Source organism: Centroberyx affinis, unplaced genomic scaffold, assembly GCF_046629955.1.
Source record: "Centroberyx affinis isolate AG114_WGS23_722 - 3 ecotype Tasmania unplaced genomic scaffold, CSIRO-AGI_Caff_v1 ptg001340l_1, whole genome shotgun sequence".
In the NCBI taxonomy this organism is placed as follows: domain Eukaryota; kingdom Metazoa; phylum Chordata; class Actinopteri; order Beryciformes; family Berycidae; genus Centroberyx; species Centroberyx affinis.
In genome coordinates this window covers 1-20969 of record NW_027279837.1, presented here as the reverse complement: position 1 = coordinate 20969, position 20969 = coordinate 1, and the positions used below count along the sequence as shown (strand labels likewise).

The window sequence follows — 20969 nt, the reverse complement described above, 5'->3', positions numbered from 1 at the left end:
TCTCAAACGCCGGGGTGAAGAGGAGAGACTGGGTCAAGGAGTGGGATGAGTTCAGGAAGGAAAATGAGAAAGACGACCAAGGCGGCATGGAAATGACAGAGTGCGAGCTGCAGAGCGGATCAGCGAATCAAGAAAAACACGTCCCAGACAGCCGGAATGTGTTTTTTCATCTGTCAGCGGAGAGCAGTGAGTGTCATTAGACGGAGCGCCGCTGACCCGGGACAGAGCGCTGACAGGCCCGGCTGCTTCCTGCTTCCTGTGAAAGGACGGCTGCAGGGGAAGCAGCAGGGCTGCAGAGGGAGGATAAGGCCTGGGGCAGGAAGCCTGAAGCTGAGACAGCCTCCAGTCAGTCATGCCCAGTCACTTTGACCACCAGTTCATCCTTTCAGCTTCCCTGTGTGTGTGTGTGTGTGTGTGTGTGTGTGTGTGTGCTCGTCAGGGTTAGAAGAAATTAACTTTTTTGCCCGCTCTTGAACTGATTTTTAGGGACATTTTTGTCCTTTTCAGGGTCATTTTTTTTAAAACTATGAAATAATAAATTTGCATTGCATATTGGCAAATAAACACTAAATTTCTGAAGATTTGTTTTATTCTAAATCATAACCACACATCCCACACTTCTTTCCCACTGCTGGAAAGTGGCGACAGGCTTTACAGAAGAGTTTTCCCCACTCTCTGCCCCCCAACCAGTCCATCTTCCACCCCTCGATTGTTGAGTTTTGTACCATATTATTTTATTTTTTTGTTGACGCAGTGGTTTCAGCATTTTCTCACTGTGTGGTACCAGTGTTTTCTACTGCTTCAGGCTGTGTGCTCGGTTGTTTTCTGATCAAAAAAACTCAACTGTTCTCACCCAGAACGCACTGGAAAGAATTCTCCAGTCATGGTTTCTCACATATCTCCTACGGTGGCCCACAAGGGACAGTAGCTGCTTTCACAAGTGAATATTTGACTCGACAAAAAAAAATGTGAACAGGATGAAATGCAAAAACGGCTACTCCTAATTATCACAGGCATATTTTTACCCCCCAGATTTTTGATTTCACAGGCATTTTATGAACTTTGAAGGGCATTTTTTCCCCCCGAGCCGCTGTTAATTTCTGACCCTGGTGTTAATGCTGTTTAGCACCCTCCGGTCATGCTGAGCCATCATGAACGGTCCCCGCCCTTCACCTCCCTCGGTCGGCCCTTGACCTCTCTGGCTCCATCCCTGCAAGGACAGACTCAGACTTCCACTTGAAAGCATTCTGACACCGACATGTTGACTTTCACAGAAGCAAACGGTTTGTCAAGGTGGAGATTTCTCGGGAGTAGCGCAGACCCACGAAATGTGCAAAATGGGTCGGTTCTTCTTCTTCTAGACGACACGGAATAAAACATCCCTTCTTGTTTGGGTGGGGAGTCTAGCGACCGCAGATGTTTAAGGCATTGTCACACTCCCTAATCCCACTGGGTTGCGTCGGAGCTCGCCATTGGCTGTCGGCAGATTAGAACAAAGCTCTGACTATATTGAATAGTTATCGGGGCTTTCGGGGAGCAGCGTTTGGAGGCATTCTTGCCGGTTGCCAGGGGTTTGCAGAGACGGCGTGCCAAGACATCACTGTTTCATTGATTTCTTTTTTCCTTGGCCCTGAAAAGCAGAGAGCCAACAGCTACAACAGAATATCTCTCCAAAAAAACATCAATCTGTGAACATTTACCATCAAAGATTCCTTGATACGGGCATTTTTATGGCATAATGAATTTTGCCCTGAACAGATTGGGTCTTAATGAATCAGGGCAACATAATGTTTTTTGTATTTATACAGATTAAATCAAAAATAATACGAATAACTAAATGCGTAATACGATAATGATAATGTTATAAACAAAAATCTTAAAAACGAGCTAAAATCGCTAAAACAGCCAAGAAAGCAAATCTGTAAAAGCTTATTCACATTAAAGCTGAATATTTAATTAAGTGCACAGACAGAGGGGATTATGGGTGACTTTTGGGTGGCGGTGCCAGCTGCTGTGAACACGAGCACCATAAGGGTCAAGCTGCCTCTACTTTGTCCTCCTCACCCTAATCAGCATACAGTAGTACAACCTCTGAATAATCACTGAGTTACACTGGAGGCATTTAGCTGCAGCTCTTCTCCAGATTTGGTGTGTTGCTTAGGGACACTGTAGTTGTTAGGCGGATCTAATCCATGACTTTTGCATTACAACACAGTCTCTCTAACCACCAGGATATCACACTTAAGTTGAGGCGTTACGGAGTCTGCTTGGAATCAAATGGTCTTGTAAGGATACATGGTCATAAGAAAATAAATATTTCTCTTATAGCTTGTAGGAGAAGATCAGTGTTATACTATTTTTTTCTGAATTCCTCTTGATGACTGATAAAGACTGTATGCTGGGTAAGAAAATGTACGTAAAATAAGGCTTCTCTTGTGCGTTGATTTCAAATTCAAGAATGAAAAAAAGGGAAATCCGCACTCTCAAAAAGATATCTTGATTGATTTATTTTACATATTTCAAATAAAAAAATATGCAGCTTGGCAAACCGACTAGAAAAGACAATGTTCAGGGGAACACTGCCAAGAGATCAGTTACCAAACAAATCCACAGTATTACACTTTATTCTCGCATGCGATATTGAAAAATCGACACTTTTGGGACACCATTTTGCGAGGCACGCAGAGGGCTAAGTAATGAGGCCGTGCGGGGAGGCATTGGGCAGCGGACCCGGTTCCCATGTGAGAGGGATCAAAGGGCTTGGCCCCGGCAGAAAAGGCCCTGCGGCGGCACACTGCTGCTGCCATAATTGGGGAAGAGCCATGTAAACCTGTCCAGGGGAGGCCTAGGATGGCTTAATTATGTAGTGAAATTTAATTAGCCCAGTGTTCTGTGCGTGCCTCCGCTCTTCACCGGCAGTCCTTGATGTAATATGTGTTTTCTGGTGTTTATCATCTATTATAAGTGAACATGGCAGGGTTATGGTTCCATTCCCTGTGGCTAAAATGGGTGGAATATGAAATGTTCGTGCATTAGCAGCCCCATCATGAATTTACATCCACTTTGCCGCCCTCGGAGTAAATCATTTTGAAACCGACCCATACTGACTTATAAAGGCTTTCATTTAAAATCATTTAGCTGATATTGGTAACATAGCGTGTGTGTGTTTTTGTGTGTATTTATGTTTGCTTGTGTGTACTTTTTCTCTCTCCTTGAGCAGAACAATCCTCACACAGTGATCTAAGCTTTTCCTTTGGTGAATGACATGAGGAAAATGCGGTTTTATTGTCACAGAGTGTGTGCGGTATGACAGTGAGATTATCTCCATGTGGGTGTTGCGCTTTGTGCTGAGACAAGTCTCTGAGTTGCTTTGCCCTCAGCGGCGGTAAATGCATGACATCAGCATTGTTGTAACTGCGCTCGCCATGCGGCAGCGGGTCGGGAGGTCCCGTAGCACTAAAGTAAACAGGCCAGTCCTCCCAATAAACATACATCTGCCTTTGATTTTATCACACTGTCATTAGAGATTGTAATCGGGGGAATGTGGCCTGTAAATAACTGCTGGAAAGTTAATTATGGAAGGTGCCATGTTTGAATACTCCAGGGTCTTATCACTAGATTAAAGCGTATGTTTGGACAGATAAGTGATGGCAGGTCAAACTGAATGGGGTTTTGTATTAATGCCAGCGCGATAACAGTGCTGGCTGTGCAGCAGTGCAATGGCACGGCGTTCAGAGTTTACTGTGGGATTTATTGGTAGATGTTGGGCAAGGGGTTATTTTGGTTCTGAGACCCAGTTTCACTCCTGGTCCATTCCAGGATCGCTCCCAGTAGGTGTTGCAGTTTAAAAATGGCTGTTATTGGGATTGTAAAAGGGGCAACATCAAAAGCGATTTACCCAGTAAATTCAAACTACAGCCTCTGTACCAGACCATAAAAACATCGGAGCAAAGGGATTTCTTGACCATTCGCTCTTTATTGTGGTGGTTTGGATGGTCTTTGGAGGATTTGGGATGATGTTTTTTTTTTTTACTGCAAACACAAAACAAAATTCCAGTAAAATAAATAGCAGTTCACAGGATTATCTGATAAACTTGCTAAAGAAAAGGTTTCCATTTACATAATGAATGCATCCCACTTCTTAGGGTTTAGGTTAGGTTTACACAATCATCAATCGCCTAATCAAACACTTGAAAATGTCCAACATATTAGTCCAAACAACGCAATCTATTTGACTGTTCGTTTTATCATCAACAATGTACACATTTCACAATATTCACATATTTCAGTTAAGTTGGGGTTTCACAAACAGTTTCCCTCAAACATTCCACATGAAATGTACTTTCATTTAGTTTTCAACCGGCCACAAACCAACCACACAGCACCCAGGCGTTTGTCAAACAGAATATATCGCACCAGGTGCAGCTGATAGTCAGCCTCCTTCCTGCCAGTTCAGGGATTGGAGGATGGTTTGTCAGTCAAGCTTGTAATTTCTATCATGAGACATGGACACATGTAGTGTAACTGCAATTGTAGTTGTTGTTTTTTTGGGGGGGGGGGGAAGCAGGCTGAGCAATAAAGCCAGATGATGAATTTTCCTTGTATTTACATTTTTCTAGCTGTGAGGGCAGTTTTCCAGCGTTAGGAGGGGGTGCACTGCAGCTTAATGAATGTAAGGGAAACACTGGCGTTATTCAGAGGCACAGCTGCTACTTGGTGCATTTGTCTTAAATAGCTGTGTAGGATTTTCTCTAAATATGCATATGTATCATTGTTAAGTGGGTAGCCCTCGGTGCTATGATATGAAGCCTCTGTGCGGTGGTTTTCTATTAACATTTACCGTTATTTTAACTCCCTCTTGATGCTGGTTTTTTTTTTTTCCTAGCATTAAAATGTGTCATGGCAACTAATCTAACCATGACAGAATCCTACATATTGCAAATTTAATGGAGAACGCAAAGGCTTCGCTCCAGTAGTGTTGAAATAATTACTCATGCCACATTCAGGTCAAGCACTGTGTTGTGAGCACACTATATACATTAGCTTTCTATGCATGCTTTGAAGTGCTAAACAAATAGTGTGTTATGACAAGTTCAAGTTTGCTGTACTATTATAACCCAGGATGTAACATGTCTCTAAAATATCTTTGCTGTCTTTTGATGTGAAAGTTCACCTTACAGTATGAAACCACTGTAAACGTTTTACAACGTCCTCTCCTCCTCTTTTCCCAGGCGCTGGACCAGGACCGAACCTCCCTGCAGAAGGTGAAGAAATCAGTCAAGGCTATCTACAGTTCAGGACAAGGTGAGAGAGCCTGTTCCTAAATGTGTCAAGCCTAAATGTGCCGGGCAGATGGGTACATGTGCAGAACACTCCCCGAAAAAAAGCCTCAGAGCAAAGACACTGGGATCTAGATTTCTTAAATATCTCTAATAAAAATGATGATTGCTTTTTTGTCTGGAACATTGCCTTTGCAGGGCAGATGGTGTTGTGTGTGTGTGTGTGTGTGTGTGTGTGTGTGTGTGTGTGTGTGTGTGTGTATCCAGGCTGTCCCAGAAACAAACACCTGAGTTTGTTTTGCTCCTCGTTGCTGTATGATGTATCCTCAGTAATTTTCCACTGTATAATTTGAAAGCAGCGTCCTCCCTTTAAATTGACTGTTTCAGATGTTTCTCCTCAAAAAGCTTTGTTCGTTTTTCACAGAAGAGACAATTGACCTCATTCCCACAGCAGCCATTTTGAACAGTTGGGTTGGGAATGTTTGGCATATATATATAAAAGTAGCATTACTTATTACTTATTATTAAGATAGACTTATCAGTTATGAAATCTCAGGAACTGCTAGTTAGCGACTAGCTAGCTACCTAGACTAGATTCCAGTAGCTTTAAAATCTGAACCTATGTGCTTCCAGATTCTTGAAGTCCATTCATTTCTAATACGTTTTTCAGTGGATAATCTGTGAAGTCCGATGTTTGTGCATCTGGGTACACAACAGTTGGACATACTGTAGTTGGGCTGTACTTGCTCCTCTGGCTGGAGACTCCAGGGTGGTGTAAATTCAAAATGGCTGCTGCGGAAATAAAGTCAACGGGATGCTTGTCTCACCCGGTCTCACCTGACTCCCCTCTTCGGGCCGTTTCTCTGGGTTTGGCAGCACCCTGAACCCTGTCCCGTTCCAGTTCCTCCCCATCTCTGACTTAATGACAGGGACAGATGGATGCTACTGCTTGACTGATGGCTCCCGCAGAGTTTCACAGACCCAGAGAACCACACATCTAGTCATTCTGACATTTTCTAATAAAAATGATGAACGTTTGTTAAAATTTACATTTGGTCTCTATGCATAAATCTTCTTGAAATAGGATTACTAGATACTTCACATGTATCTAGTTTTGTATCACTCGTGTTGCTTCAGTGATAAAGGAATTTCCCACTGTAAGACCAGTTAAATATTTCTACTACTTTTACATGAGGTAGACTGATTGCTGGTTGACCTTCCTCTCTGTTTCCATCGCAGACCATGTCCAGAATGAAGAGAACTATGCCCAGGCTCTGGACAAGTTTGGCAGCAACTTCATCAGCCGGGACAATCCTGACCTGGGAACAGCCTTTGTCAAGTTCTCCTCCCTCACCAAGGAGCTGTCGGCCCTGCTCAAGAACCTGGTGAGTGTGTGTGTGTGTGTGTGTGTGTGTGTGTGTGTATGTGTGTGTGTGAGGATATTTTTACCATGCTCACTTCTATAAGGGGCTAGATTAGGATTAAGACTTGGGGTTGAGGGTTTAGATCAGAATTAGGATTAGGTCAGGGTAAGGTTAAAAGTTAAAGTTACTGTAGTTTAGGATTAGGACTAGGGCTGGGCGATATTTTTGAAATCAATATCACGATAATCATAAGGATTTTTTTCGATATCGATATATCACAATATGGCTCACGTATGTAAAATCACATTTTAATAATCAAATTAATGTTCATCCCATTGAACCGAATGGTAATGTTAGGTGTGATGTTAAACAAAACTGAAATTTTCAAAAAATATTCCTAATTTTGTCAGTGTTTTTAATAAAATGCACTTGTTTAGACAGCAGTATTGTGTGTAAAGATATCCCACAATCACCACGATATGATTCCACTGAAAGACGATAAACGTTAATATTGAATAATCGCCCAGCCCTAATTAGGATTTGGTTTTAGGGTTAAGATTAGGATTAGGGTTAGTTTACAGTAAGGGTTAAGGTCAGGCATGTAGTGGAGAGTTTTAAAGTTAGGGTTAGAGGTTAGGGAATGAATGGAATCAATGAAAATCCTCACAATACAGACTTGTGTGCTTGTTTGTCTAAGGAGTTCAGCTCTGGGTAAAACATGTTCATCAATCTCTACACTTGTATTAAAGTGTAGGAAAAGCCTCCACTGTCAGAAGCGTCATTGCAGTCAGACAGTATAGCTGACTGCGGCTGTATCTCGCTCTGAGCCTTGTCTTTTTTTCCTCCAGACGAGGCTCTTATCTGCCTGCCGTGGATTTCCCCTGACGTTTCTGTTGAATAATGTGTCCTGTTTGAATCCTTTGTGAGTGATTGTTGTTGGAAGAAGAGCCGGTCCCCCTCTCTCTCTCTCTCTTCCTGTGTGGCTGGCAGCGAGATTAGACTCCATAAATACACTCGGCAGGACTAGGAGCGACTGTGTGTGTGTGTGTGTGTGTGTGTGTGTGTGAGTGTGTGAGTGTGTGTGAGTGTGTGTGTGTGTGTGTCCATCCTGAAACCTTCCTAAATCAACCACCTGTTGGCACTACATGCATATTGCCTGTAAAGTTAGGAAACTGAAATTATCTATAGACATTCCTCTCTCTCTCTCTCTCTCCCTCTCTCTCTCTCCCTCTCTCTGTCTTTGTCATTTTGAGTACATTGAATGGATTTTTTTTTTGAGGCCTCAATAACTGCGCCCCCAAGGGCTGATGGTATGTGCGTGCACTACAAATGAGTATTGATGAATAGCGCCTGTCCCAGATGCCCTGCAGCATGTGTTATTGGATTCAGTGTAAGCATTGTATAGACTAAGTCAGCTTTGGGCAACTCGCTGCTTTGATAGGATTTGTTACAGGACTAAAGTTTGTCTGCGTCTTCTCTCAGTATTTTGTCTGTCTGTGTGTGAATGGTGAGGTGAGAGAGACGGTGACGGTTTCCAGGACGGGCTGTTAGAGCGCACCCACCGGCAGCCAGCCAGTAGGAGATTGATTCTGACGTTGGCCATATGCAAGACAGGCACTTAAGAAGCACATTAGCGCCCATTAAGTGTTGTTTATTTCCTTGACCGCTGCTGTGTGTCTGTGCGGACTTGGCTTACGACAACAGGGACTTAAATGCTTAGTACTGTTGTAAATGACCTTGCTGAGCCTAATGGTTAGAGCTGCTGAGCATAGTGGAGGCAACCCGAGCTCTTGGCAAACATCAAGCTTTTGCTAATTCTTCAATAGGCTAAACTGCATTCGTGCTGCTATTCTGCAGCACGTTTGCTATTATGTCTTTTATGTTCTTTGGCCAGTGGCAGCACAAATATGTTTATGCATTGCACTACTGGTTAAATATTTGCTTCTCTCCCTGTGTTATGATACACTATGTTAACTATTTTGCCTTGTATCTCCCTATGCCAACCCCCCCCCCCCCCTCTCTGTGTTCCCTCTCAGCTCCAGAGCCTCAGCCACAATGTGATCTTCACCCTGGACTCGCTGCTGAAGGGCGATCTGAAAGGCGTGAAAGGGGTAAGATTTACCGTAAAACCATTTCTCTTCCTCCCGCTCTTCTCATTCCCTCTCTCTCCCTCTCTTCCTTCCTGGCCCCCCATGGGACGTCCCAGCAGTGGGGCAGGGGAAATGGAAGCCCCGTCAGCACGTCTCCATTCATCTCTCGACTTCTGTGTGTGTGACTCTCTCTGTCTGTGACTGTGTGTGTGTGTGTGTGTGTGTGTCAAACAGAGATAGAGAGACTAGAGGGACGGGGGAGTTAGAAGTAGAAGTCTGTCTCTGTTTAAAAGATCACACTGTAAATCTTGGAGGAGTAAACCGTGTCCTTGTGTTGTGCTTGAGGCGAGCGCGGCAAATAAATGGGTCATGAACCCACGAGGCTCGGGGAACAAGGAGGGGCGTGGCCGCTCGCTGGCCGTCCAGAGCATAAATCATGAGCAGTGTGCGGCCTTTGCCGGGCCTCGGATAGAGATTCAGCTCTGCAAATAACTCTGGTCCCATGGTGACCTCTTTGTAGTTTGCTGATGCTTGTCCTCCCCTTTTTTTTGCAGGACATAAAGAAGCCCTTTGACAAAGCGTGGAAAGACTATGAAGCCAAGTTGTAAGTGGATAATTACTGTGTGCTATTGGAATTCTATATAATTGTACCATGTATGTTTTTCCAGTTCATTATAGCGTACTGTATAGTTGATCTAGCACTGTTGATAATGGGTAGCGAGCTTGTTTGGACCTTCCAAGAGTGTTGTAGAAGTTGCTGTACCAAGTCAACTTGGCTCGAGTCCTAAGTCAGTCTCAAGTCTTGAGGCACAAGTCTCAAGTCAAGTCCCAAGTCTAAATGTAGATTACCAAGTCAAGCCCAAGTCAAGTCCACGTCATTAATGTCAAGTCTCAAATCTAAATGTATATAGAACACCAAGTCAAGTCAGAACAAATCAAGTATCAATTTAATATCTTAAAGAAAACTAAATATCTAGGACTTTTCAATGCAATATGGTTTTAATTGGATAAAAACTTGATAAGAGCATCATGAGTTTGATTTCTATAATCAGTTTCAACTTCAATAAATTCAATCATTCCATACAAATTCAGAAAACAGAATTTAAATTCAGTCGTCTGGTGGAACAAATCTCATCACTTTCAATCCAAGTCATTTAGACAAACACAAGATCTCAAGTCAAGACTTTGGAAACCTTTTCAAGCCATCAGTCAAGTCAAGTCCCGAGTCACCAGAACCCAAGTCAGGTCAAGTCTCAAGTATTCTCTTCATGCATAAAGTCAAGTCTCAAGCAATAAACACTTGTGACTTGAGTCCAAGTCATGTGACTCGAGTCCCCACCTCTGTGTCATACACAAAGCACACTGCTGCAGTACACAGAACTACACACGTTAAGCCAAAAAAAAAGACATCATTGCACAAGGTCAAGCGCCGTTTTGGCCGGTTGCTCCGCTCTGACTGTCCTCTCCTCTGTGCCAGTACAAAGATAGAAAAGGAGAAGCGGGAGCACGCCAAGCAGCATGGGATGATCCGCACCGAGATCACCGGGGCCGAGATCGCCGAGGAGATGGAGAAGGAGCGGCGTCTCTTCCAGCTCCAGATGTGTGAGGTCGGTGCAGTGAGTTCGCACAGACGCTTTAGCTGCAGTTTCTCAGTGATAATCAGACACTGTTGTTGTTTCAGGCTGTAAAAAAAAAAGTATCACGCCACATTATGTGTCACTTGGCAGGTTTTATTGTCATTTCATGTTTTAAATTTCACTGTTTTATGTTTGTCACTTTGTGTAAGGCTTTTATTATCTGTGCTGTCTCTTGGCTACGACTCCCTTGCGAAAGATAAATTAGTTCTCAGTGGGACTTTCTGGTAAAATAAAAAATAAAAAAACAACACATTGGCTTTTAGTGGTTAGCCAGGTCCTGTAACTGAAATACCACAAGTTAGATTCCTGCAACCAGCCCGGTCAAAGTGTGCTGGAGTAAGATGTTGAAGCTGTTCTCTCATTGAAAGTGACTCTGGATAAAAGCATCAGATAAATGCCTAAAGTTTAAATGTAAATAATCATTTATTGCTATAGTATTGAAAAGTATTCAAATTCTCTTTTACTAGTTGCTTTGAAACTATATTTTAAGATGGAGTTTAATTTATTTTCTTCAGCCGAATTGCATTGGTGGTTGCAATGAATGACTGTCAGTGGATATGACTAATAACACAACAGAAATCTCAATACCGGTAATGAGTATTAGTTAGGTATTGTGCAGCTAATCAGTCATATTACATAGTCATGCTATTTGCGATTAATTTATGTGCCTCAAAAGAAAAATTCCCATATGAGACACTGGTCTCGTAAACTTGTTTGCGTTGAAAGATGTCTGTTATTGTGACACAGTTTGACCTCTCTGTGGCATAATTGCTCATAGGCTGTACTTAAAGAAGTTTGGGGGAGTGAGAATCAAGTTTAAAACCAGTATGAACGAGGTAGTGTGTGCCTCAAACTGTTAGAGCTGAACATGACTCACTCTGCCATGCCAAAAAACCTCTAGTGGTGGGTGTTGACGCCTACTCCTCGTTCGCTGTTTTATCCGGAGATTTTTTTACTCAAATTACATAATGGACCAATACACATATTACCTTATCTCTACTCAGTAGAGATTTAATTGATGCACTTACAAGCCTCACATAGGAGCACAAATCATTTATAATCGATATATATAATGCAAGGAGATGTTCCCTCCCCCTATTGAGATCAGTCGTCTCCTGCTGGGTGGCTGTTGTGTTGCTGCTGGTCATCAGAATTATTCACTACAAAACTCACTACAGTCCCTTTGAACCATGACGAGCTGACATGTGCTCATGACTCAGAGGTATTTCCTTTTTCATCTTCGTTCAAGCTACTCAGTCCGCTATAGTCCAGCAGAGTGCTGTAGAGAAAACAAGGGACACAAAAAAAGATAAAAACAAGGAAAATAACTGAAGATAGCAAGATTTGGCATGGTATCAGTCTTCTAGCACCCAATATCAAGCCCTCCTGATATATATGAATGTATATATGAATTTTACACAACACATTAAGAAGTTAACTCACTGAAAATGAGTATGGGCCAGAAAGTGGGTTTTGAAAGCCAGAAATCTCAGCAGCTGACAAAGTAATCGTTGAGTTATTGGTATTGATCCACAACTCAACCCTCTGTAGATAAATGGTGGTCATTTCGTGCCACGGAACAGTAAAAATTTTACTTATTGCACCTTTAATACACACCTTTTCTGTGAGGCATTCTCTTAATGTGACATTTTGTATTGTATTTTGTCTTATGTAATGGGCATATTTATGTGTTATGTATTTCTAGTCTAGAGTCTAGAAAGAGCAAACACAAGTCTAGAAAGTGGCTAAAACAATAAAGTTTACTTGGAAGTAGAAGACAGAATAAATAATCACAAACTCCCAGGAAACGGGGCCAGAGCAGTGTGAAGCTTACTTGGTTCTCACTGTGCTTTCCTAAATCAACAGTCAACATCCCTGGAAACAACAGTGGTGCTGCTGTGTGTGTGGGACAGCGGTACAGTCAGTGGTACAATCTGTTCATCCCACTTAACCTCATTTCTCTCTTGCGTGCGCTCTCTCTCTCTCTCTCGCTCTCTCGCTCTCTCTCTCGGCCACTCTCTCTCCATGTTACTCAGTCGCCAGATTAGAGGACGCTCTCACTCTCTCACTCTTTCATCCTACACTGTGAAGGCAGTGTGGAAAGGCAGCTCTGCATTATTTTGCCCAGACGAGGCACCGCGAGCGCCGCTGCTCATTCACACACAAAGAGTCAAAACCTGCAGGCTCCAAAACACTGAACCCACACGAGGCACAGACAAAATGGGATAATCTCCCCGTCCCACCGAGCACTCTCAGCCAGACAAAAGGAAAACACATGCATGCATATACGCACACGTACACACATGCACACAACCATGCTCAGTAGTGCATGATAAGCAGCCAATGGGAGCTGTATGGAGGCATGGGAAGCTTCAGAAGGCCATTGTGTAATAGATTAAATTTTACTCTGGAGCTGGAAGTGGTCTTTAGCTGTGACTCTTTGTAAATTACTGTGGATTGGCACACTGCGGGATCAACTCAGATTAAGATTATCTTTTATTCATTTGTTTGGTGGGCACACTGTCTGAAGACTTTTCATTCGCTGTCTGTCCTTAAACACCCAGACTGAGCGCACAGCCTACAAAGAGCCTCCTCTTGAGGGCTTTCTCCTTTTTATAATGCAAATGAAAAGAACTTGTTATCATCTATTTGGAACTATATTTAGATCAAGGCGAAGGGGATAGCATGTTCTTGTACTGCAAGGCATTTTCCACGATGATTATTGTTGTGTTTACCAGTCTGGTCACCACTCCCACAGTGTCAAGGCAGTCTTGGCTTGTACATCAAAGGCTCAGCCCTCCTAAGCATATGTGCACTCGGATGGGATTATCATAATGCAAAATGTTCACAAGTGTCTACAACAAAACACTAGTCTTTACTTCGGCTCAAAGCGTCTCTGTACAGTGGCATAGCAGATGCCACATGCCTCATTATACCCCCAAAAATCCTTTAAACCGACCCAGAATTTCAGCATATGATTGAACTCTCCCCAACTCTCTCTTTGCCTTGCAGTACCTGATCAAAGTAAACGAGATCAAGACCAAGAAAGGAGTGGACCTCCTCCAGAACCTGATTAAGTATTACCATGCACAATGCAAGTAAGTACCACCTTAATCTGCACTGTAAGCATATCCTCTAACCATAAAATGTGAAGCAACTGAACGTTCCTTGTGAAAAGGGTTCCAGTCTCTCTCTCTCTCTCTCTCTCTCTTTCTCCCTTCTTCTAACTGTTGCTTTCTCAATTCTCTCTCATCTGTATGATTCACTGATCTTGAGGACGCAGACTCATATTTAGCTCTCATAAATATGCACAGGTCATCACACAGATGTGGTCTGACAGCTGTGGGGTTTGTGGGTAAATAGATGGCGTCCTGTTCGCCAGAACCGCAGCTCACAGCGGCCCGTGACAGAATGACAAATTCCTCTCAGCGTTGCTAGGTCCTGTCATAACATTGGGTCAAAACAATGCACTTCCCTGGTGATCTGCTCAACCTGAGCCTTGACGGATAGAAAAGCTGCGATGATGACGGATTGGAAGCAGATGATAGAAAGAAGGAAAGAAGTAATAATTTTTACAGTCAATAACAAGTTGGGGTTACTTATGAGTATCAGAACTGCCCAGTACAATAAAAATAGCTTAGATTTTAGACCAAAAAATCCCCCAAAATCTAATTTAAACTCCTTTTGTAGCACAACAAAAAGTGCAAAAATTTAAGGGATATAATTATTTTTATAGCCATGTAGTAATACTGTAACTGTACATTCTGACACGTTATAAGGCCAACAGTTCCTCACACAGAGAGTGGGATGGAGTGGGATGGAGGAGTGCGGAGGGGAGTTGTGGGATCCCAGATGCAGAAAGTGAAAGAAAACAAGGAGAGGAAGGATGTGGCAGAGAATGTAAGAGGCAAGGAGGGAGAGAGGGAGAGAGAGATCATCCCCAGAAAGAGAGAGTCAGGGGGGGAGGATACAGTGAGAGGTCATTAGTGGTGATTTGCGGTTGCAGCCCTTCATCGAGGTGTGTACCACTGACAGATCCATAATGGATTTCAGGATGTGCTAAGCAGCTCTGCAAATCTGCCGTGGACTCGGCCAGCTACGATATCTGTGCCAAGAGCCGAAGGCGCCAGGCGAGTCGGGATATACATTAAACATAAACTGCACCAGTCTAAATCTCACTCTCTCCCCTTCTGCGTATGACCTTCATAAAGCCCATAGGAGCGCTCTATAACACCTGGCATTTGCAAAAGCAGTAATCGCCACTAAATGACCTCCCTCTCACATTCACTCCAGAGAAAGTTAATGTCAATGAAGTTCACATGTGCCTCTGTTCTCTCCCAGTTTCTTCCAAGATGGCTTGAAGACAGCGGATAAGCTGAAGCAGTACATCGAGAAGCTGGCAGCTGATCTCTACAATGTAAATACTCACACGAATCCTTTTCATCTCTTCCATTCTGTTTATTCTCCTGCCCACTTCCATGTTTCATTCTTCGGGCGTAATCAGAGCTGATTGTTTGAAAGTGTGTGTGCGTGTCCGTGTGCGCACATCCGCATTTGTGTTTACTTCTCAGCTCTACTATTGCATGTTTTCCTCACCCTGCGTTTGCTCTCCGCAGATCAAACAAACTCAGGATGAGGAGAAGAAGCAGCTGACCGCCCTCCGAGATCTGATCAAGTCCTCCCTCCAGCTGGACCAGAAGGAGGTAGGCAGAACAAACCAGGCCGCACCGGGCCAAATTCAAAGCTGTAGCGGGTGAAATCCAACCATGCCAGCCCAAACTGAGTTATACTGGGCAGAACACAGCCACAGCAGACCTGATTCAGTCAAACTGCACCAGCCTCCATGCAGATATATTGTAACAGGCCGATGATTTGACAAACTGAATCAACCCAGCCCACGTTTTACCTTCCACCTCCTCTCACTCTGGCCTCTATCAGGTTTGGAGCTAGCCTCCTGTAGCACAGAGCGAGTGCCCAGTGCTGTACCATGCTGGTAGCCAGTGTGTGGTAGGCTTTGCTGGTGACCAGTGTTGTGCCTCACTGGCTGCTCAGTGGAGAGCCACTCACTGCCTGACTTAACACCGCATCAGCACTGAACGATGCGTACGCACCCGAAAAACACTGCCTACCCTGGCCTTACTTAACTTAACACCACAAGGCAGGCTGCTGTGGCTGTACCACAGAACTTGAATGGATAGAACGGTCCTTCCACTGTTTTTCGTGTAGCATAAAATGTTGATTATGGAATTTTAAGGGTTAGTTGCTATGGTGACAACCTAGGGCTGGGCGATAATTCAATATTATCGTTTATCGTCTTTCAGTGGAATCATATCGTGATGATATGAAGATATTCTGATATCGTGACACACATTTCTGCTGTCTAAATTGATGATGACAAGCTAATTTTACTTAAAAACGCTCATAAAATGAGGTATGGTAGGAATATTATTTGAATATTTCTGTTTTGTTTGACATCACACGTAACATTACCATTCGGTTCAATGAGATAAACATTAATTTGATTATTTAACGTGATTTTGCATACATGAACCATATCGTGATATATATTGATATCGAGAAAAATCCTTATGATTATCATGATATTGATTTCAACCATATTGCCCAGCCCTATGACAACCTTAGTCTGGGCATTAAGGCTGTAAAGTCTGTCACACTCGCTTGAGAACTGAGCAGATGTGTCTGTTAGCAAACTGTCAAAACTCAACTGAAAGCTAATGTTAGCGACAAGGTTAACGTAGCTTTATCAAAGACTGTACTTCTCTCTGTAGCTCTTCTAGTTAGCATTAGCATATTAGCAATCCATGGCAGCAAGGCAATGGAGAAGCTACTTTGGTGCTTGCTGCAAGACTTCAGCGACTTGCCGTAAGTCGGTTTATACGGAAGCTAGTCCAACGGTACACATAGAAATGGCCACTCCTACCTTCCTGGAACGTTGATTTGAATGGGAACGACCGTTCTACCCGTTCAAGTTCTGGGGGCTGTACGTTGGTTTCACCGTCCTCGGCCCTCCTCACTCACATTTCCACACGCCTAATCAGGTGTTTCGCACGGTAAAGTCTCTATAGTCTTAACGGCATTCAGTGCTTTCACATTTAATTAACACCTTTTGTACCTTTTCTTGTTAATCGCACCCACGGTAAGCACGTCTTTTAGAAAACAAACACCTGAGATGCTGATTTCAGTGGGCACACACACACACACACACACACACACACACACACACACACACACAGGCACACAGGGAGACGCTCTTTCACAGTTCACACCCACCACCTGCACCTTAGCGGGATCTTTCACACCTCTCCCCTCTATCTCCCCTCTCTGCTTTCTGCTTGTCTGGACTCAAGTCTAGAAGAGTAAGTGCCGGTGCATGTTGAGCATGCTAGCGTCTGTCCTGCTTGATAACAGAGTGGTTTGGATGTTGCAGAGCATGGCTTTGTAGGTCCCGTATTCCTCTGGTAGCGCACTCAATTCTGCTTTAACAAGACGCCCTGTACCCTGATCTCAGAGCATCAGTTTATTGTGTGTGTGTGTGTGTGTGCGTGTGTGCTTGTACGTACTGCTGTGTTTGTGTCTGTGTGTGCATCTTTGCATGCCTCAAATCTGTGCTGTATACAGTACGAGTTTAACATTGGTATTTTGTGTCTGCGTGTGTGTGTGTGTGTGTGTGTGTGTACGCGCGCACGTTATTGTGTGTGTTTTTGCACAGGACTCGCAGAGTAAGCAGGGTGGCTACAGCATGCACCAGCTGCAGGGGAACAAGGAGTTTGGCAGCGAGAAGAAAGGGTATCTGATGAAGAAGAGTGATGGGTGAGTTACAGATGCGCTCGTTATTTAATATGAGTGCTGTATTGAAATTATAATCGCACAAAGAGGAGAAAGACATGACAACAGATTCCCCCCCCCCCCCCCCCCCCCCTCCCTAGGCTAAGGAAGGTGTGGCAGAGGAGGCAGTGCTCAGTGAAGGGTGGCATGCTCACCATCTCTCATGCCACGGTGAGTAACACACAACACACACACACACACACACAAAAGAACCCCCTGACCCCCACGAGTGACTGTGCGGATCAAAGGGAGAACATCATGCAGGGAGGTTGTGTTGGCCATTCTCAATCTGGAGGCTGGCAGAATGGAATTGACATAGATGGGTTGTCATGGCAACCTTCCCCCCCCCCCTCCTCCCCCCACCCCCACCCCCCCTCCCTCTCTCCCTGCTGCGCCCGGGTGACTCATCGCTGAGCATGAGTGTGAGTGTATATGCTGGCGCGTCCATCGCTTTGTAGGCTAGGTCTCCACTCTCATGCGGCACCAGACGCCGTTCAGTGTGATACATTCTGTCTTTTGGACGGTTGGATCTTGATGTTAAATGTGAAAATCATTCAGTCATTCTATAATACTGTAAGTCTTTCATTTGAGATATTACCTCCTACCCCGTCTGACTCAAAGGGAGGTACCTGACTTAGGAGCTTAGCACAGCCACTAAATTCTGCTAAAAGTGGGGAGAGTGGAGCCAGGTGTCTCATCAGGCGCAGATAATCACTAAATCCAATCAGAGACTTTCCTAAAAAAAAAAGGAAAAAAAGGAAAACATTGCAGTGGGATTTAAGAATTAACAAGGTTTTTGAAAATGAAATGCTGTGCATTGTTATCCATCCTTTCTTGAATAGGAAGACACACTTTTTATCTGAAGAGTTTAATTCAAAAAAACATTGCTCAATATTTCAAAATTTCAAGTGATTATAAGGGCTGCAACTAACGATTATTTTCATTGTCGATTAATCTGTCGATTATTTTCTCGATTAATCGATTAGTTGTTTGGTCTATAAAATGTCAGAAAATGGTGAAAAATGTCGATCAGTGTTTCCCAAAGCCCAAGATGACGTCCTCAAATGTCTTGTTTTGTCCACAACCCAAAGATATTCAGTTTACTGTCATAGAGGAGTAAAGACACCAGAAAATATTCACATTTAAGGAGCTGGAATCACAGAATTTTGACTTATTTTTCTTAAAAAATTACTCAAACCGATTAATCGATTATCAAAATAGTTGCCGATTAATTTAATAGTTGACAACTAATCGATTAATCGTTGCAGCTCTACTGATTATATCATCTTAAATGTTGCTATTTTGTAAGCAAAGCTCTTAAAATAACTAACAACTCCAATAATAATAATAATGAGGTTTATCTTCATGACAGCAATCATTTGGTTAGTGTAGGTGCTATACTTTTTAAATGGTTGAAATTTAATTTGGGCTTTTTCTGTTCACAGATCACAGATTTGATTATGGGAAGATGTAAAAGCATCAATAAATTGTTGTTACTTGACACATTACATCACATTACATGCTAACAAACCATCTGGCACTCATGTAAATGTTGAAGTTGAGGTCTGAAGAGTTTGTTCCATTCACTGTTGAGGAATGACAGCATGAGCTGGTTAGCATGGTACAGTTGGCACTCAGGAGGCTAATTTACAAACAGACACAGTTGCTCCAGCTGGATGTAACATCACAGGGAGGATAAGCTCTAGCAGAGCATAATGAACATGACTGATGTGAACGTGAGCCTGTGCAATTTTAGGGTCCAAATATGACATTTTTCCAGTGTTAGTGTGTGCCTGTTTTTAAGCTTTGCAGAACCGCCACCCCCGATTCTGTCTACTAGGAGAGGCTGTGGGGATGTGATTGTCTGAGATACAGTATGATATATGATCTGTCCTTTTTGTTTAGGAATGACAGGACTTTAACCTATCTGTCCCCTCTTGGTCCACAGAGCAGGAATTATATGAGAAGTTATAATCATTCTCTCTGTCTGGAGGCAGTTTACCGCCTCTCCAAGTTTTTCTTTTCAGCCCTTTTGGCAGCTGAACTCTAGGCGACTCTAGTTGACATGGCAGGTTGCCAGGCTGCCAGCCAAGCCCCAAGGCTCATCACAGCCTGTTAGCATTTCATTAGCACGTGCCTTAGCCCCTCCGCTGCCCAGGCACTGGCAGGAGACGGTGCTCAGCCTACGTGTGCCAGCTGGGCCCATTCATTGTAACAGTAGATAGCCCAGCCAGCGCAATTACGTGTCATACAGGGGACCTGAACTACAGTAGCCCTAAGTTCAGCTTGTTCTGGTGTTATGGAGTTTTGTAGTTTTAATTCTGTGAATGTTCTGTTTATTTTTGAAATAATTCCCTCATTAGTTTTACTAAAACACATACAGGTATTTGGGTCACAGCAGTATTTATCCGGTTTGTAGGTGTTATAGTTACAATCTTGGCATCATAATCAACGAATAAGAACCCTAGTGTATAATATTGCGAATTGCTGTGATTGGATGTTTCTTTTCTGATCTTCGTGGCCACCTCTGGGATCCTAAGTCTGTTTGTGTGTCTGTGCTTTTAGTCCAACAGGCAGCCTGTCAAACTGAACCTGCTCACCTGCCAGGTCAAGCCCAGCTCTGAGGACAGAAAGTGCTTTGATCTCATTTCTCGTAAGTCACACAAACACACACACACACACACAGAGACACAAACTTGCTGCACATTTCACAACACGCCAGAATGGTTTGGTAAAGGAAAAGGAAGCTGTGGATATGGTTTGCCACACAGTGCCACTTGCTGTGTAACAGACTGTTTTCTGACTGCGTGTAAGACAGGTATCATGGACAGGTATCATGTCATGCCAGGATGGATTACACTGTCTGGTGCCTCTGTGTATTTGCCAAGGCAAGGCCAGAAATTCAATTTCTCACCTCATGGTTTCTGTATTCCCACAGATAACCGGACATATCATTTCCAAGCTGAGGATGAACAAGAGTTTGTCATGTAAGTATTTTAGAGTAATGGCACACAGAAACATACATTAACCCATTCTGCTTAACCAAACGGCTAAGACATACTTTCATCAGCATGTTACCGGGCTTATGAAGGCGTGAAGCTAAAACATGTTGGTGAGGCAATAATCAGAGAGTGTTTTTCATATTTCTAAAGTTTTAAGATCACCTTCATGCCCAAATATAGAAGATTGAGCTAGATTATTGCTGAGGGATCACAAGTCATCACCTGATACGTTTTATTAATGGTGGGGTTGGCTAGTGGGGGGTTGGCTAGTGGCTGCTGTCTGGTGTCATTGACATACTTTGCCGCCACTGAAGACAGGAAGTGTTTTCTGTCATCAAGAGACTGTTGAGCCAGTGGCAGCAGAGGCAGCAGTGGGATTTGTGGTTTGCAGTAATTCAGGTCATTGTAACCACATACCCTTGTTTCCCATGTAAGTCCCACAAGTGCATGTAGAGAGGCAGGCACATACACACACACACACACATACCCAGACATTTATTACCCGAATGCTGGGGATACAACGGTTATTCTGTTAAATTAGGGTTTCTGGGCCAGCTACATGAGGTATGACTGAACCGATTCACACATGCAGGACTGGGTGAAAGCTGGGGGAGCAGAAACAAATCACCCTGTCTCTTTTTCAGCAATCAAAATGATGAATACTCATTTCTCTATTAGTTACTTTCTTATTTCTTACTCTGTTACTGTCTTTTGCATCTTTCTTTCTCCTTCCGTGCCTCTGCTATGAGTA

At 43.4% G+C, this 20969-nt stretch overlaps 1 protein-coding gene across 1 annotated transcript in view; it reads left to right on the top strand.

Moving 5' to 3' along the window:
- LOC139649448 (arf-GAP with SH3 domain, ANK repeat and PH domain-containing protein 1-like) overlaps positions 1 to 17205 on the top strand; it is a 29060-nt gene extending 11855 nt beyond the window's left edge. Inside the window, exons 2-10 of the mRNA XM_071525859.1 lie at positions 5232 to 5304; positions 6519 to 6664; positions 8680 to 8754; positions 9288 to 9337; positions 10211 to 10340; positions 13383 to 13468; positions 14712 to 14787; positions 14987 to 15073; positions 17101 to 17205. Coding sequence (XP_071381960.1) covers positions 5232 to 5304; positions 6519 to 6664; positions 8680 to 8754; positions 9288 to 9337; positions 10211 to 10340; positions 13383 to 13468; positions 14712 to 14787; positions 14987 to 15073; positions 17101 to 17205 — 828 coding nt within the window. The remainder of the gene's footprint in view (positions 1 to 5231; positions 5305 to 6518; positions 6665 to 8679; positions 8755 to 9287; positions 9338 to 10210; positions 10341 to 13382; positions 13469 to 14711; positions 14788 to 14986; positions 15074 to 17100) is intronic.
- The last annotated feature ends 3764 nt before the right edge of the window (positions 17206 to 20969 follow it).